This window comes from Petaurus breviceps, unplaced genomic scaffold (assembly GCF_028583685.1).
Source record: "Petaurus breviceps papuanus isolate PSGF00001 unplaced genomic scaffold, PetGlider_PUasm1.0 567, whole genome shotgun sequence".
Taxonomy (NCBI): Eukaryota; Metazoa; Chordata; class Mammalia; order Diprotodontia; family Petauridae; genus Petaurus; species Petaurus breviceps.
This window is the reverse complement of record NW_027186383.1, coordinates 8,739,321-8,765,733: the sequence shown is the minus strand read 5'-3', so window position 1 is coordinate 8,765,733 and position 26,413 is coordinate 8,739,321. Positions and strand designations below refer to the sequence as shown.

Sequence of the window (26,413 nt, the reverse complement as noted above, 5' to 3'; positions counted from 1 at the left end):
ATTTGAGTTACCCTCCCCCACTTGAAAAAGAAAAATAGGGGGGGAGGCATAGCAGCTATATCGAGGGCCCCCCTGGCAACAGCCCTGGTCCCCTGGGTGCCCTGAAATCCACAACTCTAGGCATGCAGATGACCCTCCCTCCTTTCAAACCCCTGGGTCCACAACCAAGCTCTGCAACTGTGAGGAGAGGAGAAAAGCTTCTTCACTTGGTACGCCTAATTTTCTATCAATAATTTTGGTATGTGATGAATTGGAAATGCAATTAATGTCATAATGTCATTGTTCTATTATGGTGTCTCTAAATTGTAAAATCCTCTTATACTGTAAAAATTGAGTGAACATTGTGAGCCAGAAATGGCGTTACATAAAGCAGTTTTCAATCTGAATTTTGTTGAAACTAAAAGATGGAGAAAAAGTTGTGTAAAACTAGCTATGTTACTTTATCAATTCTGCTAACCCTATGTTATAATGTTTATTTCATGTGAATTGGATTTTTTATGTTACAATGTCTGATGGTTTAAAGCTCTTATATTTGGGATACAAACAAGTAGAAATAATACTGCTGCTATTTACTGTGATAGCTGATTGTCCATTTAACTTTTTGGCGATTCTGGAAATATACAGTGATTTAAAGTTATAGTTTCCACATTACTAATGATGAAATGAATGATTCCCTGCACAGTGAATTGGAAAGGCACTTTTGTAGAATTCTTATTGAGCAAATAAGAACTCCTGAAAAAAAGGAAAGAAAAATATAGGGATGTAGTTTTCAAGCTTGCTTCATCTAAGAATGTAATTATGTTAATTTGAAGGTTTATGGCTCACCACATTCACCATCTATGTGAGATTCCAGAATGTAATTGATTTCTAGTGATAAGTTGATTGGTTGTATGGCATAAAAAAAAAGATTTTATTTCTGTGTAACTTCATGTGGAGTTTTAAGGTCATCAGATTGGTAATTAATTTGTTTTTATTTCAAAGTTCAAATTTAAGATCATGATAATTGTTTATGATATTGTTACTGGTAAACAGCTGTACTATCTATGCTGTATGAGAAGCAGTTTCTCTTAAAGTTTTGGAGTATTGTAATTTGGGAAATCATAAACTTCCAAGTCTGTCTTTGTTTAAAAGGAAGTTTCAGTCAAGATTGTCTAAAATTGTAAGACTGTTAACTAAGTTATTGGGCTGCTGTTTTAATGCTAAAACCTAAAACTGTGACAACTTTATTCTGACTATCTCTGCCCATTCAGAACAGTCCTCCTGCATGTATGAGAATTGTCTAAACAGGGGCACCATTATCAGCCCTTCCCCCATTCACTCCTGCATTTATGATGTTGTAAAACGGCCATATCGCCTGGAAACTATCTCTGTTAAGCAAGGTCATTGGGAAAAGAACTTTTTTCAGTCATGTAGTTTTTAAATGAACCTAACTTGCTAAGAAGTTGCAAGGACTAAAAAGGATTTCTATAAACTGGCTTTTAGATTTCAGAAGGAAAGATGGTAAACAGAATTCCTTACATTTGTGAGACCTGATAAATCTTTATTGCTTATTGCAGCTCCATGAAAATAGAAAATAATTATAACTGTCTGTAAGCTGTGATTGGTGAGGCTTGTTGTTTAAGGTAAAAGGCATTTGGGACCATAGCTAAATTTTATTTTGAGTTTGAATTTGGGTATAGTTATCTGCATTAAATCAGTATCTGAGAGAAAATGCCACAAGCTACACAGAGGAAATGTGATCCTGTACTGTGGACAGGTGGAAGTCTGCATTTGGTAAAAGCCAGAGGGACAATCTTAGCCTCCATCTGGGATGGGATCCCTCCTGGCTCAGTTTATCCATGGGGTTCCTTTGAAAAGGAATGTTCCCCACCTATTCCTGAGTCTAGCTTTGAGGTGGAATGGATACTGCCTGGTTGGATATCTGTAACTAACCTGAATTTAAACAGAATCAAGGATGTTTTATTCTGTCATATTTGGAATGTCACAGGTCCCTGCTTTTTTCCTTCTATAGCTGGTTTCTATGATCAGAGCAAGTAGTCAGTAAAAGATGTGAGCTCTTTCCTGTTAGCTTACTGGAAAATCTAATATTATTTCCATCTAGGATTATAACATGTGCAGAAAGCTATGCAAACTGCTTAAGATCATTTTAAAAGTTTTCAACTTTCTTTGTAAAAGTTTTCAACCTTCTTCATAAAAGTTTAGTGATCATTTATGAATCTTGAACTGTTTTAAAAGAAGGGAAAATACTTTTAGGAGAAATTTTAAATCTCTAGTGTGATTTTTTTAAAAAGGCCTATTAAACTTTCATTTGCAAGATAAATTTATTGCTAAATTAATGTAATGAGTTGTAAAGCAGAAGAGATCTTGCTGTTTTGTTCTGAATTTGTAGTTATTCCATTATCCAAGCAAAAGTTAATATTTGTAACTGAAAGTACATGTAAAAGATTCCATTTATGAAGTATATCTTTCTTCTAGAGTGAATATAATCAGAGGATAAACAAGCTTTGTGAAACAAGGATGTATGTCTACTATCTAGCTGTGAGGTTCAAGTCAGGAACCTCTTTTGTTAAAGGCAGTACAATTATGTTAGTAAAAGAATAAAAACTTATGAGGTATCTTGTCTATGGGAAAATATAAAGGACAGTGATATAGTCTGAGTAATGGGTTATACTAGCCCATACTCACCCCACTTCTGGTCAATTTTCTCTTATTTCTTTTTGGCCCTTGTCTGTTTAATCTTTTTGCTAGATTTGTGTCTTTTAGGCTCAGCACCCTTCACTTGCAGGTGACATCTCAGGCTGAGTACCAACCACCCTCCAAGTCCATGAGTAGCCTTGCATCATTTGCAAGGCTGCATTTAGCCTTTGGGAAATCCAGCAGTCTCTGGATTCCCTGGCCAATGTGGTCCTGGACAATCACATAGCCTTACATTATCTGCTAGCCTCTAGTGGAGGGGTCTGTGCCCTAGCTAACACTTCCTGCTGCATGTATATCAATAATTCTCAACAGGTAGAACTCCGCACCAAAAATATACTGGAAAAGGCCAGTTGGATGGAAGAAATTCATGAAGCCCTTAGTGCACCAGGTTCCTCCTCTTCCTCATGGTGGTCCTGGCTTTTCCCTATACTGGCCCCTTTCCTGGTCCCACTCCTACTTCTTTTTGGTCCTTGTCTGCTTAACCTCCTTGCTAAGTTTGTCTCTTCTAGGCTCAGTGCTTTCCATTTGCAGATGATTGCACAGGCTGAGTACAAACCGTTGCCTGAAGTCGCTACCCATCACCCCTTGGGCCAAATTCTGGACACTGGCCACGGACCCCACCCCTTGAACGATGATACCCTGAGAGGCAGGGATAGCTCTATGCCCCTCCCCAGCTCGAAGCAGGTCCGGAAGCTGAGACAATCGTCCTGTGCCCCCAAATGAATTTGGGTGTCATCTGTTTAAGGGGGGAATGATGGGGTGCTTGGGATCTATATCTGTAACAGCAATTTGTAAAACCAGTTGGCAACATCAGTCTGTAACATCAATTTGTAAAACCAGTTTGTACAATTGTAACTGCAATTTGTATTGTAAAATTGTAACAGCAATTTGTAAAACCAGTCTGTAAAATCCCTTTCCCAGCCTCAAACTCTGCCCCTTTCCCCCATCTGCACTCTGCCTAGACAACAACTTGTGACTCCTTTGTCCTGGCTTAATCTCCTCATGTCTCCTCCTGTCTGTCCCAAATCTCATCTCCAAATTAAAGTCCTCAAACTTTTATCTGTGCACTGAAGTCACAAGTTCCTCTCAGTCAGCCCTAACTTTTATCTATGCACTGAGGTCCCTTTCCTCCATCTGGTCAGCCCTGAGAATGGCAGCCCTACCCTTTAAAAGGAAAAGCCTGTGCCCTCTTTCACTTGCAGGTCCCCTAAGCATCCTCACCCGCTGTAAAGCATATAATAAACTTTTTCAACTCTGACTTCAAGTAAGGCTGAGCTGAATTCTTCCCAGACTGAATCGCAGGTTCTGGTCTTAGATAAGATCAGAGTTCCTGCCAAACCTATTGGGAGCCATCCCTCATCAATTCCTTTCCCTTCCACTCTGGGGTCTCTTCCTGCTGTAGATCCTATGAAAAGACCCTTATGCAGTGTGAACACAAACATTAGCACTTTTGGATCACAATTTTCCCTCCCCCTACCTCCTCCCTTATTGGGGGGGCAAACCATCATAGCAAATATTCACAGTCAAACAAAACAAATTCTGATGTCAGCCATATCCCCAAACATGTCTCCTTCTGTCCCCTGCCCACTCCCTGTCAGGAGGTGGGGAGCAGGCTTCATCCTGGGCCCTCTGGAGTCAGGAGTGGTCACTGCTGCCATCAGTTTCAGTCATTCAAAGTTGTTTGTGTTAACAATGTTGCTGTTGCTGTGTCATTGTTGTTCTGGTTCTGCTCGCCCCACTCTGCATCCATTCATCCAAAGCTTCCCAGGTTTCCCTGAAACTATTCATTTCATCAATTCTTACAGCCCAGCAATATCCATTACATTCATATTTTATAATTTTCTTAGCCAATAAATAAATAGGTTCCCCCTACTGTGATTTTTAGTCATGTTCTACTCTTTACGATGCCATTTAGGGGTTTTTGTCTTTTTTTTTTACTCCAAGATTTATTTATTACATTTCTAAAGCACCTTTCCTCCTCAGAGCCCAACCACTGTAGCAGGATGTTAAGGACTGCTATGCTTTCCTGCATGAGCCCCCGTCCTCTGGGGATCCTGAGAAGGATAGTGGATGGGTCCTGGAGCTCGCTTGAAGGGAGGTGGTGGTCCCATCGGGTAGAACATGTGTGGTCCAAAACCTGGCGGGGGAGGAGGTGCAATCCCAAGAGGAGGGGGCAGGGCAATATTAACCACTGCTGGAGGACCACTGGGAAGAAGATTAAAATAATTGGCAGAGGCTTCTTCTTCAGCTGCCGGAGGAGGCGGAAGAGCTCCAGGAAATCCTGGGACAGGTTCCAGCTTAATTCCAGAGTCTGTGGTTCCTTCTTTTTCCTTTTCTTTTCCTCTGGCTGCCTGAGATCTTCCCCATTTCACATTCAGCCTGCGCCCATTCACAATCAGCTTGTTGAAGGACTTCTCGGCAGCCATCTCTGCAGCTTGCCTTGTAGCAAACTGGATGAAAGCGCACTGCTGCCTCTGTACAACTGATCATTCAGATCTCACCAAACTGGTCCAAGTGATTTCTGAAATCTGTCTCACTAATTGCATCTCCCGAGCCACCAACGTAGAGAGTAGACATAGTCTGATCATCTGGAGGGTCCAGGCCAGGCACTGTTGAAGCCCGTTTTAGCAGCTTCTCTGCCACAGGATCACTAATACCGGAGGAGTGATCTTTGATATTCTGATCAGCAAGGGGATCATCAGGGTCTGTAGGCTTCTCATGTCTGTACGGACACTCCTCCCCTCTTTTACATTCTCCTTTCACCCAGAAGGAAAAATGTGAGGACGATTCTGTTTGTAGTAAGGGGTCGTCCGAGCCGATTTGAGCCCCATGTCACTTGTATGTCTTGTCCCAAGAACACCAACTGGACGAGTTTCATCAGAGTTAGAAATCTCTCGCTCAACACTCTGGGTGTAATACTCTTTGTTCACATCAGACTTGGGCATGTCATCCTTAAAGGATAGTCCTGCATCATGGACCTGAATAGGTAAGTCATATTCTAGGTCCAAAAGGCAGGTCTGACATACATTTTTTAGCTTGCTGCAAGTTTGGCACACTTCAGTCTTCTTAATATGCATGCAAACACCAGGGCACCAATGGAACACTGTGAACGGCCTGGCACAAATTTTGCATTCTTTTCCATGCTTTTCTTTGGTCATCCGGATGTAGGGGTTTTCTCCAAGGCATGTCTGACAGAATACAGAAGTCTGCATCCTCCCAGTTCTGCCTGTTGTAAGTGTTGGAGCCCAGAAACGTCACCATCTTGGAAGTGGCAATAGCCACGGTGCTCATTTAGGGTTTTCTTGGCAAAGGTACTGGAGTGATTTGCCATTTCCTTCTCCAGCTCATTCTACAGATGAGGAAATTGAGGTAAATGGCCAGATTTGAATTCAGGGAGAAGAGTCTTCCTGACTCCACATCTGGCATTCTATCCACTGTGCCTCCTCAGTTTCCATTTTTTTCCTGCTACAAAAAGCTACTATAAATATCTTTTGTCCTTTCCTTCTTTGGTCTTTTGGGGTTTCAGTCTAATCGTGATAATCTGCTTAATCATGATAGGTTAAAGGGTATGCACTGTTCATTACATTTTACAACCCTTTTTATTTCACAGATAATTAAATTGAGCCTCAGGGAGGGGTGATAACTTAGATCATAGATTTCAAATTTCCCAGAGGAAATTTAGTCTAACCCTCTCATTTTACATAAGGAGAAAGTGAGGCCCAAAGAAGAGAAAGAGTCTCAGATTGTAGCTTTAAAGCTGGAAAGGACCTTAGGTGGCACCTAATCCAACCTTTTCATTTTACAGATGAGGAAACGGGTCCTAGAAGGTCAATGCTCAAGGTCTCATAAGTAGCAAGTAGGGTGTTACTAGAATTGGAACCAGAGCCTCTGGCATCTTGCCATAGGTATGATATGTGAGCCACCTCTCCCAGTTGTATGTTATATGAAAGCTTGATTGGCTATCTAAATCTTCTTTAAGTCTCCATGAGATCTCCCTCCAACCTCAGACTGACCCCAATCCATTTGTCATCTGTGGTTCTCTTCCTCTATCCAGTCCTGCAGTCCTGAAGCTGCCAAACTTCTCTCATCCAGCTCATATATCTCCATCCTGCATGAAAGTGATGTCATGTTCTCTAATAACCCTCCCCAAAGAGGAAAATGAGGTTAGTGTGGCATCACATGCCAAGCACCAGCTCCAAGGTGGTATGTTGGGGTAGGAAAGGGGTGGAAGCTAGAGATGATTCAGGAGTTACCACTGCCTTACCTGCCTCCTTCAGTGAGGACTGAGGCTTGTGGTACCAGTGACGCATAATCTGCTTTATAGCATGTCTCTGACAACTTTTGCAACAGTTACTAGGAAGTCACTCTGGAAGGTGTGAAGTTAACCTTGATAATTGGGAGGAAATTTTCTTTGAACTGTTGCTGCTGGCTTGCTGGGGAAATTCCATCTGGGTATGTAGAATGTGTGTGTATATGTGGAAGGAAGTGCCTTAGTGCACTGATTCCCACCCTGTGGCCTTTGAACCCCTGCCCTTTCCCACCCTAGGAGTTATTGCAAGTAGTCTATCTGTTTAAGTAAGCAGATATTTATATGAACTGAATAATGAACAATGACAACAGAATTGTAAAAAGGGACAATTTTGAAATTCTTCAGAATGCTGTCCAATGCAATCACCAGACCTGCTTGGTTGGAGGACTCATGATAAAGCCTGCTATCCACTTCCTGACTGAAAGGGGATAGACTCAAAATGTGGAATGAGGCACACATTTTTAAAAATGGCCAATGTGATTTTGTTTTGTTTTGTTTTGCTGTGCATATTTGCTACAAAGGTTTGGTGCTGGGGGGGGGGGGGTTCTGGAGTTAGAAACAGTGATTGTTTGGCTATCCATCTGCTGTCCCTTGCTTTTGCAGTGTGACCAGCCCATCTTTTCTCCCTATCGTGAATTGCTTGGCACTTCGGTTCACAGGATGCCAATTCTTTCTGTGCTTCTGAGGTCTTGTGTCTTACTTGTCATACAGTATTAGTTCAATTATTGGATAGTGATGGTAAAACTACTATTATCAATTGCATTCTACTTTCCAGCAGACTAGAAGCTCTTTTGTATTCCCGGGACCCAGAATAGTGCCCAGGAACCAGGAGGTGCCCAGTAAGTCTGTGCTTCATAAATGTCTCCTTACTCTGGAGTGTCCCTCACCTCCTGGGGCCTTTTCATCATGCAGTTTCCATCCATCATAATGGTTCCCTTCTCCCTCTGAGGACCCTCCATTCTGGGAACAGTCCCCAGCTGGCCAGGCTCTGACTCTTCAGTCTTCTCCACCCTGCCCTCTTCCTTGTATGTGCTCTCTTCCTCCATTAGAATGTAAGCTCCTTGAGGGCAGGAACTGTATTTGTATCCCTAACATTTAGTACAGTGCCTGACACATACTAAGTGCTAACAAATGCTTAAATAAATAAATAAAATGAGGTCCAAGGAGGTTTAGCGATATGTCCAAGGTCACACAGGTAATAGGTTTGAGAAGAATAATTTGAACCCAAAGCCAGGATCTTTCCACTATACCTCAATGTCTCCTTTCAATGAGAAAGAGAGAGATGGAAGGACGGAGGGAGGGAGGGAGGGAGAATATGAATATCCAGGAGAAAATGAGGGGAACAGACTCCAAGGTAGGAGGAAGCCAGGAAGGCTGACTTGAAAAAAGCTATAGAATCCAATCACTAAGAGATCACTAGCAGCCTTGAGGGGGCTGTTTCAGTTGTGTGATGTGACCAGAAGCTAGACTGTAAGAGGCTGAGAAGTGAATGAGAAAAGGGAAATGTAAGTAGAAGTAGCAGGTGTAGATAGCCTTCCCCCACCCCGATTCTAAGAGTTTGGGAAAGAGGGGAGAGCTATAAGACAGCAGCTCTAGGGGACAGCAGGGTCAAGTGAAAGTTGTGTTTTTTATTATGGCTCCCCTAATAACTGGAAAGTTCTGCTTTGCAAATGACATTTTAAAAACTCAAGACTAAAAATGAAGTTAGTAGATGAACATTTCCAAGTAGAGGTTTTCAAGTATTTCAAAAGAGAAAAGTGTTCAGAAATAACATGGTTATCTTCTAAAGGATTAAACCTGATTGTGCTTCTTCATAAATTTCCTATAGAATTGACAAATGACAGGAGTTCATGGGCAACTGAGGCTTCTCAGCAAATGTTCTTGTCATGTTGGAAACAGCTCTTCAGAATGTTAGAAACAGGCAGCCCTCGGGGCCTCTTAACCTGGAGTCTTCGAACTTTAAAAGGAGTGTTTTGATGGCTATGTAACAGTGACCATTCTGGCCCCCACTGTCCAAGGCCAGTGGGTTATATTTCACCCCTCCCTTGGGTACTCTGGTACCCTTAAAGGAGTTGGGAAATGTCTGCTCTCAAGCCCTCAATAGTTATGTGCCCCAGTTTTAGGGACTCATGCACCTCAGTTCCATTTAACCACAAAGGATTATTTACTTTAAAGATAAAGTCAGAACAAACATACAAACATTTCCTCCTAATAACACCTGTGAGGCATAATCCTCTCCTTTTAGCCCCTCAACCTTTAGGGAAGGTAGGGGAATTAAGTTCACAATTTAACTCAGTGTCTAAGTGGCCCCACCAAGTTCCAAGTCTAAAGTGCCCTTGGGCACCTTCCTGGTACCCTGGTTCTCAGAGCTTCCCTGTCAGTCTGGCAGCAACATCTGACCTGGCATCTTCCCTCCAAGATTTTCTTGGCTTGAGCTCTCAAGGTCTGCCTGGACCTAGAACTGAAAAGAACAAATGAAATGGACCCAAATACCAAACCCAACTCTCAGGGGCCACAGGGCCTAAGGGTTAGTCCTTCCTTCTAGCTGGCTTAGTTCATGGTGCCCATGCTGTGGGTGAACAGAACCTTCATCCCTCTGGTCTGGTCTGCCAGAGGGAGAGAGAGATGTCACTGAACAAGCATATGATGGAGTTCATGTTGCACCCCAAGAATGTTGGGGTGCCACCAGAAATGATGAAGAATAGATGGGTGGGTTCTAGCATCCCAAAGAATTCACTTGAACAGCCTCCAAGTTAAAGAAAGGCATTTATCCCAAGTGGACCTTGATTCCACATGGGAGAGACAGAACAGCCCTACTTCCCATAGGAGACAGAGCAATTGTCTGGTCTTAAATACAGTTTAACAGGAGAAGGGGAGGAGGGGCAAGTTGGGAATGCCTGGGATCTCAGCTAGTCCTGAGGAGTACAGATGAGCAAAGAGAACCGGAAAGGGGTGGGGGGGGACACTAATTGCTGTGGAACATCAGGTAATTGGGATGCCTTTCAAAAGCACTCAGGTAAGTCCACAGAGTGAACCTTCAATGCATAGCCCCCTTTGATCACTTTCTTGGCTGGTCACTTCCTGAATTTTATCTCAATCTCACATCTAGCCACCTGCTTCAGCGTCTGCCTCCAGCACTCCTTTCTACCACATCTCATACACACACACCCAATCCCAACAATACCTCTGCCAGGCCTCTACCCAGGGAGCCAGCTCATACTGGTGAATGATTATCCAGTGTTCAGTGTAAGCATTTTCATCTCAGAAATCAGGAAATGTTACAGATTGGGGCTTGATTTATTGTGTTATTGCTTTTCTAAATTTAAGAAGGAGTTGGAGGAAAAGCTAAAAGTGAGTCACCTATACAATTTTCCCCCCAGAAAGCTGGTTGTTCAACATTTACCAGCACACTGCTGTCTATACCCCAATGGGTCAAAGAGAAAGGAAAGGGCCCTATGTGTACAAAAACATTTAAAGCAGTTCCTTTTTGTGGTGGTAAAGAAGTGGAAACTAAGGGGCTTCCCATGCTTTGGTGAATGTCTGAGGAAATCATGGCATAGAAACATCATGGAATCCTATTGCACTTAAGGAATAACAGGGAGGGCGGAACCAAGATGGCGGAGTAGAAGCACAAGCTTGGCGTGGGTTCCGGCTCCAATCACTTCCAATACATGTAAAAAATGGCTTTAAACAAACTTTAGGGCTACAAAACCCACAAAGTGACAGAGAGAAACAAATCTCCCACAGAAGGAAGCCCAGTGGGCTGGCAGGAAGGGGCTATCACACCGAGCTAGGAGCAGTGCAGTGCCCTGTGAGCCAAGCTGGGCTTCCAGCCCCAGGGCAACCCTGACCAGCAGCAGCTAGAGCAGACTTCAGACTCCTCAACCCATAAATGCTAAAGACAAAGTAAAAGGTCAGTGTATAACTCTGTTGGAGCAGGGAGGGATGGGAGAGTGCAGTCCTGCCCTTGTGGAGGTGTGGTGGATGCCTCAGGATCTCCTGGCCTACGGGTTGTAGGGGGACCAAGTGACCATTCAGAGGGTAATCACTCTTGCTTTAACCTGCTTGGATCTGGATCGAGGTCTTGGGTGGTGGTCTTGGGGTATGTGACCAGTGAGCCAGAGCTTCTGGGGGCTGTAGAGACAGCACCCTCCTAATACTTCCAGCAGCTATGAAAACCCCAGCAATTTGGGACAAATCTCTCTCTATTCTGGAAGTAGAGTTCTACCGTGTCAAAGAGCTCAAACATTAAGTAGTTGGCTGGCAATCTGAGCAAGCCGAGGAAGCACAAACAGACCATAGAATCCTTTTTTGGGGACAAAAAGGATCAAGGCATGGAGCAGGAGGAAGACAACAAAGTCAGAACTCCTGCATCAAAAGCTTCCAAAAAATACAGGCCATGGGGGAGCTCAAAAAGGATTTTGAAAATCAAGTAAGAGAAGTGGAAGAAAAATTGGGAAGAGAAATGAGAATGATGCAACAAAATCATGAAAAGTGATTCAAAAGTCTGCTAAAGGAGACCCAAAAATACACTGAAGAAAATGATACCTTAAAAAATAGACTAACTCAAATGGCAAAAGAGGCCCAAAAAGCCAATGAAGAGAAGAATGCCTTAAAAAGGCGAATTTGCCTGATGAAAAAGGAATTTCAAAAAGTCGCTGAAGAGAATAACTCCTTCAGAATTAGATTGGAGCAAATGGAAGCTAATGACTTTATGAGAAATCAAGGTACTATAAAACAGATCCAAACAAATGAAAAGATAGAAGGCAATGTGAAATATCTCATTGGAAAAGCGACTGACCTGGAAAATAGATCCAGGAGAGATAATTTTAAAATTATTGGACTACCTGAAAGCCATGACCAAAAAAAGAGCTTAAACACCCTCTTTCAAGAAATTATCAAGGAAAATTGCCCTGATATTCTAGAACCAGGGGGCAAAATAGAAATTGAAAGAGTTCACCAATCACCTCTTGAAAAAAGATCCCAAAAAGAAAACTCCTAGGAATATTATAGCCAAATTCTAGAGTTCCCAGGTCAAGGAGAAAATATTACAAGCTGCCAGGAAGAAATGATTTGAGTATTGTGGAAACACAATCAGAATAGGACAAGACCTAGCAGCTTCTACACTAAGGTATCGAAGGACTTGGAATATCATATTCTAGAGGTCAAAAGAGCTAGGATTAAAGCCAAAAATCACCTACCTAGCAAAACTGAGTAAAATGCTAAAGGGGAAAATATGGTCATTCAATGAAATAGAGAATTTTCAAGCATTTTTAATGAAAAAATCAGAGCTGAGCAGAAAATTTCAAATATAAGCAGCAAGAGAAGCATAGGAAGGTAAACAGGAAAAAGAAATCATAAGGAACTTATTAAAGTTGAATTACTTACATTCCTACATGGAAAAATGATAACTGTAACTCATAAGACTTTTCTCAGTATGAGGATAGCTGAAGGGAATATATGTGTACACATACATGTATATGTATGTATAGGAGGGCGATGTGTATATAAATATATATGTGAGTGTGGGCATATGAATGTTCATGTATACATAGACAGAGGGCACAGGATGAGTTGAATATAAAGGGATGATATCTAAAAAAATAAAATGAAGAAGTGAGAGAGGAATTTATTGGGAGAAGGAAAAGGGGAGAGATAGATCAGGGTAAATTATCTCATATAAAAGAGGCAAGAGAAAATTGTTACAATAGAGGGGAAGAGCAGGAAGGTGAAAGGAAATGAGACAACCTTATTCTCATTGAATTTGGCTTAATGAGGGAATAACACACACATTCAATTTGGTATCTTACCCAACAGGAAAATAAGGGGGGTAGGGAATAAGAGGGGGGATGATAGAAGGGAGGGCAAATTGGGGAAGAGGATAGTTAGAAGTAAACATTTTTGAAAAGGGACAGGGTGAAAAGAGAAAAATAGAATAAGTGGGGGGGCAGGATAGGGAGGAAAATATAGTTAGTCTTTCACAATAAAACTACTATGGAAATGTTTTGTGTAACTACACATACACAACCTATATTGAATTGCTTATCTTCCCAGTGGGGATGGGTGAGGAGGGAAGAAGGAAAAAATCTGGAACTCAAAGTTTTAAAAACAAATGTTTAAAAAAAAATTTGTTTTTTCCATGCAACTGGGAAATAAGATATACAGGCACTGGGGTATAGAAATCCATCTTGTCCTACTAGAAAGTTAGGGGGGGTGATGGAAGAGGATATAATAGGGGTATTCAGTGGGCTTGCTATTTTGGGGTGGAAGGTAGGGGAAAGAGAGGGAGAAAAACTGTAACTCAAAATCTTATGGAAATGAATGTTAAAAACTAAAAATAAATGAATTTTTTAAAAAAAAAAAGGAATAACAGGGCAGTTTCCAAGAAACCTGGGAAAATTTGTATTAACTGATGCAGCGAGAAGTGAGTAGATCCAGGAGAATAATTTATACTACAATAAAAAGTAACAAGGAGAGGCACAGTGAATAGAGCACTGGTCCTGGAGTCAGGAGGACCTGAGTTCAAATCTGGCCTCAGACACTTGACACACTTACTAACTGTGTGACCTTGGGCAAGTCACTTAATCCCAATTGCCCTGCCTTTCCCCTCTAAAACAAAAACAAAAAAAGGAGCAGTTTTGAAGATTTAATAACTTAGATCAACGATCAATGATGATTTTAGGGGACCAATAATGAAGCATGCTACCCTCCCACTTCTTGACAAGAATTGTTTGTGTGTGTCCTTTGTTTTTGAAGAGGACCATGACATCAGGGAGATGATGACGTGACTTGCAGTTGACTTTGATCTGTGGGTGTGAGGGAGGGCTGTGCAAGGTCACCAGCCTCACTGTCTCCTCCAGAGCCATCTGGGTCCAGTGGCCTGGTATTCCTCAGTATGACTAGAGAGGATAGAGTTGGAATGAATTCATCTGCACAATGAGACAAATCTTTTTTTGGGGGGAAATCTGCTTGGCCTCACTATGTGCTCTTCTTGGAAGGGTGTGGTTATTCCTTTTAATGGTTTTTTTCAGTAGGTGTTAGGTGGGATAGAAGGAAGAAAAAATAAATGCTTGATAAATGTTTAAAAGAAAATGTAATTTTAAAGGTATCTTAAAAGATTTTATAAGCAAAATACTGTAGAGGACTTAAATCTTTAGCACTCATTAATGTTGTGAATTAATTGGCTGAACCCTCTGGGGTCAACTTGAAGAAAGAAAATTCCAGGCTCAGCTGCTGAGTCAGTCATTTCAGACAAATGGGTGAAATTTCCGAAAGGAAAAATATTCAGCCTGGGGCAATGCCTAGATTTGACAGGCTGGGAAACAGAGGCATCATGCAATTCAGGTCGACAAGTATCTGAATGCCAGGCACAGTGTGAGGTGCTGAGAATATAAAAATGGCAATTTCTCAATTCCTGCCCTCCAGGAGCTTACTCTGTACTGAGAGTATACAACATCTTCACCTTGGCCTCTCAGTTTCCCTCTTTTCCTTCAAGACATACTCTCTACAGGACCCCTTCGATGGTCCCCCCACTGTCTTCATCTATGAGATTATCTCCCATCTCCTTGGTCTATCCCTTGTTTGTACCTAGTTACTAACACGTTGTCTGCCCTATTAGGATGGGAGCTCCCCGAGGATAGGAACCACATTTGGCCTTTCTTCTTAGCCCAGCATTTGGCACAATTCCTGGTACACAGTGAGGGCTTAATTAATGCTTGTTTCCTGACTTGCCTGAGGTCACATGACCTGTATGTGTCAGAGGCAGGATTTGAGCCTGGCTTTTCTCAACTCTAAGGACAGCCCTCCCACTATCCCAAGCTTTCTCTCAAAGACAAAATGGTTCCCAGGCAAACAAAGTGCTGAGCGGAAGTATCAGGTAAGGCCTCAGGGAGAAGGTAGCATCTGGGGCAGCTTAGAGAGAAAGGAGGGATTGTAGCCTGGGGCTTGTTGGGGTGGGAAGGCAGCAGTAGAAGGAAACTGCACAGAACGACAGAGGGTGCACCTGCCCTTCTCCAGTAGAACTGGAAGCCCTATATCCAGATGGGCCCTTTGGGAGATGGTCCTGACATTAATTACCTCTCGCTGCTGCTGCTGCTGATGATGATGATGGGGGGGGGGAATTAGGATAACTTCAGATACTATAAGAGCATTTTCCAGTTTAATCCTTCAATCAACAAGCATGTCCTAAGGATCTGCTAACTTCCCAGGGGTGTATGAGTGGTCAGGGAGGATGAGTCCCGGTGTGAGCATTGCTGAGCCCTTTCCAGGGCTGCACAGCCACCTCTGGTGTCTGGCTGACTCACCCAACTCTCACCTGTGGTTCCAGGAAACTGTAGCATGTGCTTTGGCCACATCCCAGTAAACCATTTCAGTGAAAGAACTAAACCAGACTGAGGGTAACTGCCAGGTCTCAAATCCAGCGTGAGTTGGGGGGTGTCTACCCCAAGCATGTGAAGACTTTCCCCAGGAATGGGACGGTGAGAACAACTGATTCCAATAGCCATGAAGGCACCCAAAGCAGGCTCTGAAGAGTGCTCACAGCTTGGTCAGGCATCAGAGATGTCAAGGTCACCCACTGCATCCTGGGCCATGGCCAGTTGTCCTGACTTCTGTCCTGTCACTGGACTCTGATGACTTAGGAAGAGAGAGTGAGGCTGATGACTTTGCAGGACTCTGCCTCACACCCAATTCACACACAACTCAAAGACATCACCCATGATGTCATCAGTCCTCTTCAAAAACAAGGCCACAACAATTACATTCCTAGGTGCTGTGCTGGGCCCTTGTTGCATATTTTAAAAAGCAAGACTATCCCTGTCCTCAAAGAGTTTACAATCTACATGGCAGCTGGTAAACAATTACAGGATTTATAGAAAAGGCATATAGTGAGATTTGGGAGGGGCCTCTTGAAGGCAGTGGCCCTCAGGCTGAGGACTGATGGGAGTTAGGGGACTCAAAAGGCAGAGATGATGGAGGCCAGTACAGAGGCAAAGGCTGGGAGTCTGCCAAAATGGGGCTGCTCTAGAACAATACATGTGTGGTCTTGGACTTGAAGTAATTGCGTCCTGGTCACTGGCAAGGGAGGACCAAGAAATGGAGCCAACCAATGACACATGAACATTGAAGCCACTGCTTGGGAGAGAGGCATCTTCTTTCAATAGTTAGGAGACAAATGCTCCCGAAAGAAGACAATAAGTGGGGACGCCGTGGGATCCAATGTTCTTAGGGAAGAGTATGCAGCTCAGGCAACAGTGATTTGGAATTAACTGATTATGACTAACTAATTATTATTAATTAACAATCACAGTATTTAAGACTGTTGGACCAGATGAACTTTCAGGTTGAGGATGAAATAAGAGTTTAATTCTGCCCCAAATACACTTGGCTTCCCAAGAAAATGGAATCTTGGAAGTTTCAGGATTGTCAGAGAGATCCTTCACCCGTGGTATTAAAAAACCAAAGTAAACATGGTGAGTTACCATATTAAAGCTTCAAGAGGGGCTGCCTTACTTTCCACTTGAAAGCCTCCTCACTCCAGTCATTCCCCTCACATTGGCCTTCTCACACTGGGAGTGCCTCTGCCCAGGATCCTCTTCTCTGATTGGCTGCTTCTTTCCAGAACCTTCATTGCTTTCCAAGTACACCTCTCCCCAATTTTCTCTTTGTTGTTCAGTTATTTCAGACTCTCTGTGGCCCCATTTGGGGTGTCCTTAGCAAAGGTACTGGAGTGTTTTGCTATTTTTTTCCAGTGAATTAAGGCAAACAGAGGTTAAGCGACTTACCCAGGGTCACACAGCCAGTAAGCGTCTGAGACCAAATTTGAACTAGAGTCCTTTTGACTCCAGGCCTAGGGCTCTATCCACTGCACCACCCACCCAGCTGTCTCCTGCTTGGTATAATAAGGGCCCAAATTAGGATCCAGACATAGAAGGGAATCTCAAGAAAGGGTCTCTAGAGCTGGTTGGCCTTTGAGGTGCTCTAGTCCTATCTTCTTATTTAATAAATGAGGAAATAAAGGCCTAGAGAAGGGAATTAATTTGCCCAAAGTCACAGGTAACAAATGACAAAGGCAGAATTTGAATTAAGGACCCCTGACTCCAAATCCAGTGCTCCTTTCCATTCAAAGATGTTTTGAGAAAATCCTAAAGAGGGAAAAGTCACTTAAAAGGGCAGAGAATGAGTAGTTGAATCAGGGAAGGCTTCTTGGAGGAGGGGGTACCAGCACAGAGCTGAGCGTTGAGAACATTTTCAGTCAATACCTTAGGTATTTTCTGAGGGCAGGGCAGGTTCTTTCATTGTGCCTCCTTTGAGCAGGGAATCTGGTTTTTAAATGAAATTAGAGCAAAAGAGTGGCATGGTTTGCCAGGGCTGGCATTCCACAGGTGAATAATGAAACTGAAGAACAGCTGCTGGTCCACAGGGTTGGAATGTTGTATCCAGCAGAAACCCCTCTGCTATGGACCCAGGCACATGGTCTGGCCCTAGCTCATTCCTGGGGAGAACCTAGCCTCTAATGAGAGTGGGACTATCCTCTTTTCTAGTACTTTTTGGCTCATCAAACCCCAACCCTGGTACCCCAAGGACACATTTTTTTAAAGTTTAGGTTTAGGCTGATATCTAGGATGTCCCCAAAGGAGGGAGATAAACATAAACAATATACAGTACGAATCAGGTATGGGACAGCTATTTATTTTCTACGTACACCAAAGAAACACTAAACATAGCATATGCACAAACATACACTTGACAAGACAAACTTAAAACAGCATTCAGTAGCTTATAACTACTGTCACCATCTGCTAAGAGTATGATACTTTTCTAGAATCCCCAGGATTTTCTAGGGGAGTTCTGGGAACAAACTCCAGAGGACGGCCACCATAGACCAAGTTATTCTCTCTATTGGAACAGGATCTTGAGCTAGAAGGGACCTCAAGCCTGTCCTTTGACAGGGGAAGGACCTAAGCCCCAAAGACAAAAAGAGGCTTGCCTGAAGTCACATAAACAGGAAAGAGTAAAGCCAATAGACCATTAACCTAACACCTTAGATATTGGATGAGTGGAAAAAGACAAACTTCAAGTCAGGGGAACTGGGCTCCCACACCGACCAGCTGTGTGACTTTAGGAAAGTCCCTTTTTCTCTGGGCCCAGCTTCCTCCTCCAGAAGATGAAGGGATCAGACTAGATCAATTAGTCAACAAGCATTGACTGAGCCCCTTCTAGGTCCCAGACACTGCTCAGCCCTGTGAAACAAAGACAAAAAGGGACTTTTAACTATTGAAGAAATAACACACATACATATAAAATAATAAATAAATACAAAGCTGTGGTTTTTTTTAAACCAGTTCCTGTGATTTCTGGGCAAGAGAACCTCTAGCAATGCAGAATGACACCTTCTGCATAATTTATAGTCTTACAGAGTTGCCTGGGCCCCGATGTCAAAGGCTGGACTAGAACCCGGGTCCCCGTCACTTTGAGGCCTTCTCTCTATATGTAGCATATGCCTCGCTGTAGATACAAAGTATATATGTGTGTATACACATGTATCATTTATGGGTCACAGATATACATAGATACATATGGAGCAATACTGCTGCACTGCCGCTGGCGCTGCTGCTGCCTCTGCTGCTGCCCCTGCCGCTGCTGCCCCTGCCGCTGCTGTCCCTGCTGCTGCCGCTGCTGCTGCCCCTGCTGCTTCCCCGCTGCTGCTGCCCCTGCTGCCGCTGCTGCTGCTGCCCTTGCTGCTGCTTCCCCTGCCGCTGCTGCCCCTGCTGCTGCCCCCGCTGCTGCCCCCGCTGCTGTCCCTGCCGCTGCTTCCCCTGCTGCTGCTGCCCCTGCCGCTGCTTCCCCTGCCGCTGCTGCTGCCCCTGCTGCTGCTGCTTCTCCCCCTCCTCACTAGCCTCCATCTTAAGGTTTTGTAAAGTACTTCACGTGCCGTCTCATTTGATCCCCACGACAGCCCTGGGAGGTAGGTGCTGTCTTTATTTTATAGACAAGGAGACTGAGGCGGGAAAGTTAAGTGATTCACGTAGGGCCATACAGGTGGCTAGTGTCTGAGGCAGAATTTGAACCCAGGGTTTACTGGCTCCAAATCTAGAGCTCCTCCTAGCTGTCAAGGGAAAGCCTCATTAGTGAAGCCTTGAAGGGAGCTGGAGACCCCAGGATGTGGGTCTTAGGCAGCAGATGGGCACGGCAGGCATGAGGGACAGCCAGGACAAAGGCAAAGAGGCCGGAGATGACAGAGCCGTAACCAGAGGTAGCATTTATCCTGCACAAAACCCCTCAGGAAGGCCACTTTGGTGGGGAGTTAGGCAAGTGAAGGAGGGGAGTCATGGGTGAGCAGCCTGGAAAGGCAAATGCTAACTTTACTTACAAGCTGGAGCCAGGTTTGCACTCCATCTTCAAGGCTTCCTCCTCTGAAGGGGTTTCCAAATGAGGATCTCAGAGGTCCCCTGCAGCCTTGAGCCCTGCCCACTGCACCCCACTGCCCCTGCTGAACTGGCTCTCAGCACTCCAGGCAGCATCCTGGACCCTCTTCTTGCCACAAATGCTAGAGGAGGGAGGGAGCAGACAAGGTGTGGGAAGACCCCCGTGCTCCCAGCCCCACTTATCGCAGCCTGGTCCCCCTGAGCTCTGGCTGAGGCTTTCAGAGCAAACCGCCCAGAAGCAGGTGCACGGAAGGCCTAAGCTCTCGGGGATCTCAGGAGGACCTTACCCCTCTCCACTCAGGAGAACCTCACCCCTCTCCACTCAGGGCTTGGCACCTGGCCTGGCCCATGGTAGGCACTTCAGAAATGTCTGTTGATTGACTGCAAGTCCAACTTCCTCATGAGGAAGCCATTTGAGAGATGGTAAGGGAGTTGCCTGGGGTCACCCAACCGCTTAACATCTGAGGCAGGATTCAGACCCGGGCTTCCTGGCCCCTACACCAAGCTGCTGGTTTGTTCCTAATCCTTCCTCCCCACCCCTCATCCCTAGCCAGGCAGGATCTCTGGCCAGCAGACACATCCAGGCTTCTTTCTAAGTCATCCCCACTTCCCATGGCAGAGATTCAGAGACACACCAGGGTGAGTTCCCTGAAGCCCTGTTCTCTCCAGCTCCAGCCCTCAGGAAGGTCCTTGACCCATACCGCTAGTCATGCCTGGAACCACTGCTAAGGGGGCCATCCCAACACCTGAGAGAGAGGGGAGTGAAGGGTGCAGGGAAAGGGGAGAGAGGCACATGTGTATGTGGATAGAGGTGTGCATTTTGGATACACATGCATGTGTGCCCATGTGTGTATGGACATGTGTTTGTGCTGGTGTATATGTGTGGGGGAACGTGCATACATGTGCTGTGATGTGTTTGTGTGTGTTCATGTATGTTTACAAGTGTTAGTGTGTCATGCATCATACATGCGCATGTTGTGTGTGGCGTGTGCTGTAATTGGTGCTTGTGTGTTCATGTGTGTCTGTGTGTGTCTGTGTTGAGGGAGGAAGGGAAGAAAAGTCATAAAGGTATCAAGGCTACTCCTAGTCCAATTCAATTCAATTAACATTTATTAAATACCTACTATGTGCCAAGACATTTGAAGGATGTGCTCAGCACTGGAGATATTAGACAGAAACAGAATTTTGTGTCACCCCTTCCACCAAGGCATTTATACCTCGGGGGGGAGGGGGGGAGATAACATGTACAAAAATCTATCCAGTATTTATGAAATACCTACTACATGCCAAGAACTGTGCCAGGCACCAAGGATTTGAGACCAAAACCAGACAGTTTTCATGGTTCTCCTGGGGAATATGCCACATTCATAGTCACGGGAGCACAAGTGAGATACTAAATCCATGCAAAGTGATCATAGGAGGGGGACATTAACAATGAGGGCACCAAGAAAGGCCTGTTACATAGCCAGAGATTCCAGCAGGCACAGCCTATGCAAAGGCATGGAGTTGGGAGATGAATAATGACTGGGACCAGCAAGAAGGCCAATCTGACTGGAAGGCATTATATATGAAAGGGAGGAATGTATAGTTTACCTAGAAAGATAGGCTGGGGTCACATTATGAAGGACCCTGAGCCCCAGGCAAAGGGTTTATTTGATCCAAGAGGTGATAGGGAGTCAGTTGAAGCTTCTTGGAGGAATGCCATGGTCAAGCTTCCATTTTGTCTGAGCTAGGGCTGAGGACAGACCTTCCCCAATCATACAAGGCTGCCTTTCCAAAGCATTTCCCTGTGCCCATCATCTCCTTGCTTCCCTAGAACAATCCTGTGAGACCCTCTGCCCATTTCACAGATGAGGAAATAGAGGCCCAGGGAAGGCAGATAGTTTGCCCAAGGTCACATAGTGAACTGGTGATGAGACATTGGACTAGGACACGGGTCTCCTGAATCCCAGTCCCAGGGCTCTGGAGGTGGCATGCGATGCATGCTGAATGGTAAAGCAGAAAGCACCAGCAGAGCATATGGTCCTCTAAGACCAGACACCCCCTCTCCAGCCCACCTCAGAAGGCGTGGCAGCTCTGACTCTACATTTGGCTAAACAATGGCTGCCTATGTGGAGTCTTGGAGCTTGTAGGACCTGGACAAAGTGGAGATGGTTTGGGCTGATGCCTCCTGGAATTCCTTGGCCACGAAGTAGTAGCAGATGGCATCCAGGCAGCAGTTGGCATCAGACAATCGTGAGGTTATAACGATGGCATTCTTCCAGGTGCAGGTCTTGGGCCCCATGACAAAGCCAACACTCAAAACCACATGCATGGGCAGAAAGCAGGCCAGGAAGACGAGCAGGTTGGCGCTGATGATCCAGATGGCTTTCTGGATGATTTTCTTCTCATGGGCATCCATCTTCTTCTTCCTCACCAGGATCACGATCGCCTGGATTGAACAGAAGGTCAAGATGGTCAATGGGATGAAGAAGCCAAGCAATGGGAAGATGAACGCCTTTGCCCCGTTGTAACGTTCGTTAGAAAAGCAGAAGCTGCCATCTTTGATGTGCCAGGCCAGGCGGCTGGCTGTGGAAGCGGTGACCAAAGCCCAGAGCACAGCGCAGATGACGGCAGAGAGGCCGGGGGACCGCAGCCTCTTGGCCTGCATTGGGAACCGGATGGCCACGTAGCGGTCCATGGCGATGATGGTGATGATACTGATGCTCATGTATCTGTTCAACAGGTAGATGGCCTGGGATATCCGGCACAGCACGGTGTCCTCTTGCTTGATGTACCGTTGGGAGTAGAGCATGATTGGCAGGGCACAGAGGAGGCAGAAGTCCGCCACGGCCAGGTTGCTCATGTAGATGACCGTCTCCGTCCACTTCTTTTTCATGCGGCAGCAGAACACCCACAAGGCCAAGGCATTGAACACAATGCCCAGGGCCAGCAAGGTGCTGATGTATATGATCACGGCAGTCTGCCAGAACTGGCTCTTGTCCCCAGAGGTACAGTTCATGGTGCTGTTCATCCTGGGGTGTTTCTGTGGGGAAGAGTAATTCGGTCAACACTGTGAAGAAGGGGTCGGACCCTTACTGCCCTAACTCATTGGTTCCTGAAGCTTTGTCACCCCCAGCCCAGCTGCCCCTGCCTGCCCCTCCTCACCCAGGTCATTGGCCACCCAGAAGTGGATACCTCCCTGACGTGCCTAACTCCAATTGAATTGACTTCAATAATTCCATTTACCTTAATTGACTTCAATCAATCAGCCAAGTGAGTGATTGTTAAGGGGCTGATGTGTTCCAGGCACTTTGCTGAGTGCTGGGAACAAAGTGGAGCTATCCCAGAGGGAAAGCAAAGGGGAGAGATGAGGAGGGAAAGCATGGGGAAGAGTCTGGGCAAAGGTGTGGAGATGGGATATTGTGTTTGAGTAGTATTAAGGTGACTCATTTAGCTGGAGTTTAGAGTGTGGGGGGGTGTCATGTACAGCTGGCTTGAAAATATCATGAAAGGCTTTAAATATTAATCGGGACAATCTGATAGAGTCTAGATGAGAGTAGATGGGGAGCCCCCAAGTATTCTTCAGCAGGGGAGTGACCAAGTCAGACCCATGCTCAGTAGCCACTGGATGGCTGTGTGGAGGGGCAAATCAGAGACAAGTTACGAGTCTATTGTGATAGTCCCAATGAGAAGTGATTTAGGGTCCTGTGGGGAGGAGAAAAGAGAAGGTGAGAAGGTAGACTCAGATATGGGGAGGGGTAGAGAATGAGTGAGATTGATGAGCTGAGGATAAAAGCTAATAAGAGCTAGCATTTATATAGGGCATACTCTGTCCCAGACACTGTGCTAAGTGCTTTACAATTGTTATCTCATTTGACCCTCACAACAGCCCTGGGAGGTGGATGCTGTTATTATCCCCATTTTACAGATGAGGAGACTGAGACAAACAGATGCAAAATGACTTACTCAGGGTCATACACCCAGGAAATGTCTGAGACTAGATGTGAACTCATGTCTTCCTGACCCAGATCCAGCACCACCTAGCTGTATACCAGGTCACAAACCTGGGTGACCGGAATGATAGCGGTGCTCTGATAGGCATAAGGAAGATGGGGGAGTGGTGATGAGTTCAATTTTCACCATGTTGAGTTTGAGATGTCTTTGAGACATAGCAGGCATGGGTGAGGGGAGCCTGGGTATCTAGACCTGGGAGTCATATGCATAGACATGATCATCCACCCATGGCAACTGATGAGGTCATTAAAATAGTAGAGAAAAAAATAGGAAAGGGTCCAGAATAGAGCCCTGGATGAGCTCTATAGAGGAAGCAGGAAATGGATAATGAACTTGCAAAAAAGACTGAGTCAGATAGGTAGGAGGCTCTGGACAAGACAGTGCCTTAAAAACCAGAGAAGAAAGAGTCTGGAAGGACAGGGTGACTCCCAGTATCAAAGGCCACAGAGAGGTCAAGGAGGATGAGCATTTACAAAAAGACCATCAGACTCAGCGATGATGGAATCATTGGTCACCAGGGAGTAGTGGGCTTGGAAACCAGGTAACAAGTGCTGTGTGACAAGGAATAGTATAGACAGGCTTTTCTAGGAGTGTGACTGGGAAAGGGGGGAGATAAAGGACAGGGGATGCCAGGGTCTAGAGAAAGTTATTTAAGAATGCTTAAGAGGGGGTGGCTAAGTGGCTCAGTGAATAGAGCACCGGCCTTGGAGTCAGGAGGACCTGAGTTCCAATCCAGCCTCAGACACTTAATATTTACTAGCCATGTGACCTTGGGCAAGTCACTTAACCCCAATTTCCCTGCCTTCCCCCCTCCAAAAAGCAGCAAAAAAAAAAAAAAAACAAATGAAGAATGCTTAATAGCACCCAGAGGTGGAGCCAAGATGGTGGAGAAAAAGCAGTGACTCACCTGAGCTCTCCCCAAATCCCCTCTGAAAGCCTTTAAATGATGTCATACCACAATTCCTAGAGTGGCAGAACCTTTGAAAGTACAGGGTGAGATAATTTTCCAACCAAAGACAACTTAAAAGGTCAGTGGGAAAAGTCTGTTGCACCTGGGTGAGTGTGGAGCACGGTCCAGGGCAGGCCACCCCCCAACCAACCAGGAGCAGGCCTTGGAAGCGCCTGAAATCAGCCTCAGTGGCAGCTGCTTCTGGAGCTCTCAGCCCACAATCAGTAAGGGGACTGAACAAGCCGGTCAGGAGGTTACAGGGGTCTCTTTGCTGGCACTGAGGCAGGCTCTGTTGCTCTGCCCACACTCAGATCCAGGTCTCAGTCCTGGGAGGCAGTCCCAGGGTGAGGAGGGGCGCTGGCACACCAGAGCTTGTGGCCATAGTGGAGCAGGAACCCTCCTCACAGTTCCAGGACAGAAAAGAGTGCTTGTGGTCACTTGCAGACCAGAGCAAGGGCCAGGAGGGAGTAAGCACCTCTCCTTAGATCAGATCATCTTGCAAGAACTGAACACTTACAGTTCCGTATAAGTGTCTCTGAAAACAGTTGCATAAAACCCCTGAAGTTTGGGACAATGCACCCACCACCCCAGAAGCAGAGTCTCACTTTAACAAAGAGTTAAAAGTCAAGAAATAGGCTGGAAAAAAAAGCAAACAATCAGAAAAATTTCTGACCACAGAGAGTTACTATGGTGACAAGGAAGATCAAAACACACTCTCAGAAGAAGATAACAAAGTCAAAGCTCTTACATCCAAGAAAAATATGAATTGACCTCAGGCCATGGAAGAGCTCAAAAAGGATTTTGAAAATCAAGTAAGAGAGGTAGAGGGATCAAAACCCACTAACTGGACAAACAGCTAAAATCCATCTAACAACTGGGTGATCACATAACCAACCTGTGCAAAATAGGGACCCCCAATTCTGGCATAGTGGAATATCTTTTTGACAAGCACACCCTTGGACACAGTGACAATGATAGCTAAGCCACACCTGGCTTTCCCAACACCTAGGAACTGTGGGTGTGACTCCTACTGTCTTTCACTGCATGAATATTTTGGTAATCTGACCTTTTCAAAATCTGTACCTAAAAAAAACCTGTTACCATTTACATTCCAGTAAAATGACTTGGTACTGATGGGGGGAGGGGAATTAGAAGAGGAATACTGGGAAGAGAAATAAGAGTGATGCAAGAAAGTTATGAAAAAAGAGTCAACAGCTTAGTAAAGAGACACAAAAAAGTACTGAAGAAAATAACACCTTAAAAAACAAAATAGGTCAAATGGTAAAAGATGTCCAGATAGAATGCCTTAAAAAGCAGAATTGGTTGAATGGGGGGGGAGGGGGAGAGAACAAAAATTCACTGAAGAAAAAACTCCTTAAAAAGTAGAATTGACCAAATGGAAAAATAGGTACAAACGTTCACTGAAGAAAACAATTCCTTAAAATTAGAATTGAGCAAATGGAAGTAAATGACTTTATAAGAAATCAAGAAACAATAAAACAAAACCAAAAGAATGAAAAAATAGCAGACAATGTGAAATATCTCATTGGAAAAAAAAACCTTACCTGTTAAATAGATCCAGTGACCTGCAAAATAGATCCAGGAGAGATCATTTTAAAATTATTGGACTACCTGAAAACCATGATCAAAATAGAGCCTAGACATCTTTCAAGAAAGTATCAAGGAAAACTAGAATCAGAGGGTAAAACAGAAATTGAAAGAATTCACCGATCACCTCCAGAGAGAAATCCCAAAATGAAAACTCCCAGGAATATTATAGCCAAATTCTAGAGCTGTCAGGTCAAGGAGAAAATACTGCAAGCAGCTAGAAAGAAACAATCCAAGTATTGTGAAGCCACAGTCAGGATAACACAAGATGCAGCAGCTTCTACATTAAAGAATCAGAGGGCTTGGAATATGATATTCTGGAGGGCAAAGGAGCTAGAATTACAACCAAGAATCACCTAGCCAGAAAAACTGAATATAATCCTGTATCAGCAATGCCATATTCACAATGCCTATAGAGATTACAAATAT

At 44.6% G+C, this 26,413-nt stretch overlaps 1 protein-coding gene and 1 pseudogene across 5 annotated transcripts in view; both read right to left on the bottom strand.

Moving 5' to 3' along the window:
- Nucleotides 1-4,615: 4,615 nt before the first annotated feature.
- LOC138173159 (pre-mRNA-splicing factor RBM22-like) lies at nucleotides 4,616-5,958 on the bottom strand (annotated as a pseudogene).
- Nucleotides 5,959-20,518: 14,560 nt separating this feature from the next.
- The window catches only part of LOC138173263 (G-protein coupled receptor 35-like), a 39,224-nt gene continuing 33,329 nt past the window's right edge, over nucleotides 20,519-26,413 (bottom strand). For 3 of the 5 annotated variants that reach the window (XM_069103246.1, XM_069103247.1, XM_069103243.1), the window contains exon 2: nucleotides 20,519-22,456. In XM_069103246.1, coding sequence (XP_068959347.1) covers nucleotides 21,539-22,444 — 906 coding nt within the window. In that variant the 5' untranslated portion in view covers nucleotides 22,445-22,456 and the 3' untranslated portion in view covers nucleotides 20,519-21,538. Of the gene's footprint in view, nucleotides 22,457-25,941; nucleotides 25,963-26,413 lie in introns of all 5 variants that reach the window. The other 2 variants (XM_069103245.1, XM_069103244.1) reach the window with 1 other exon arrangement.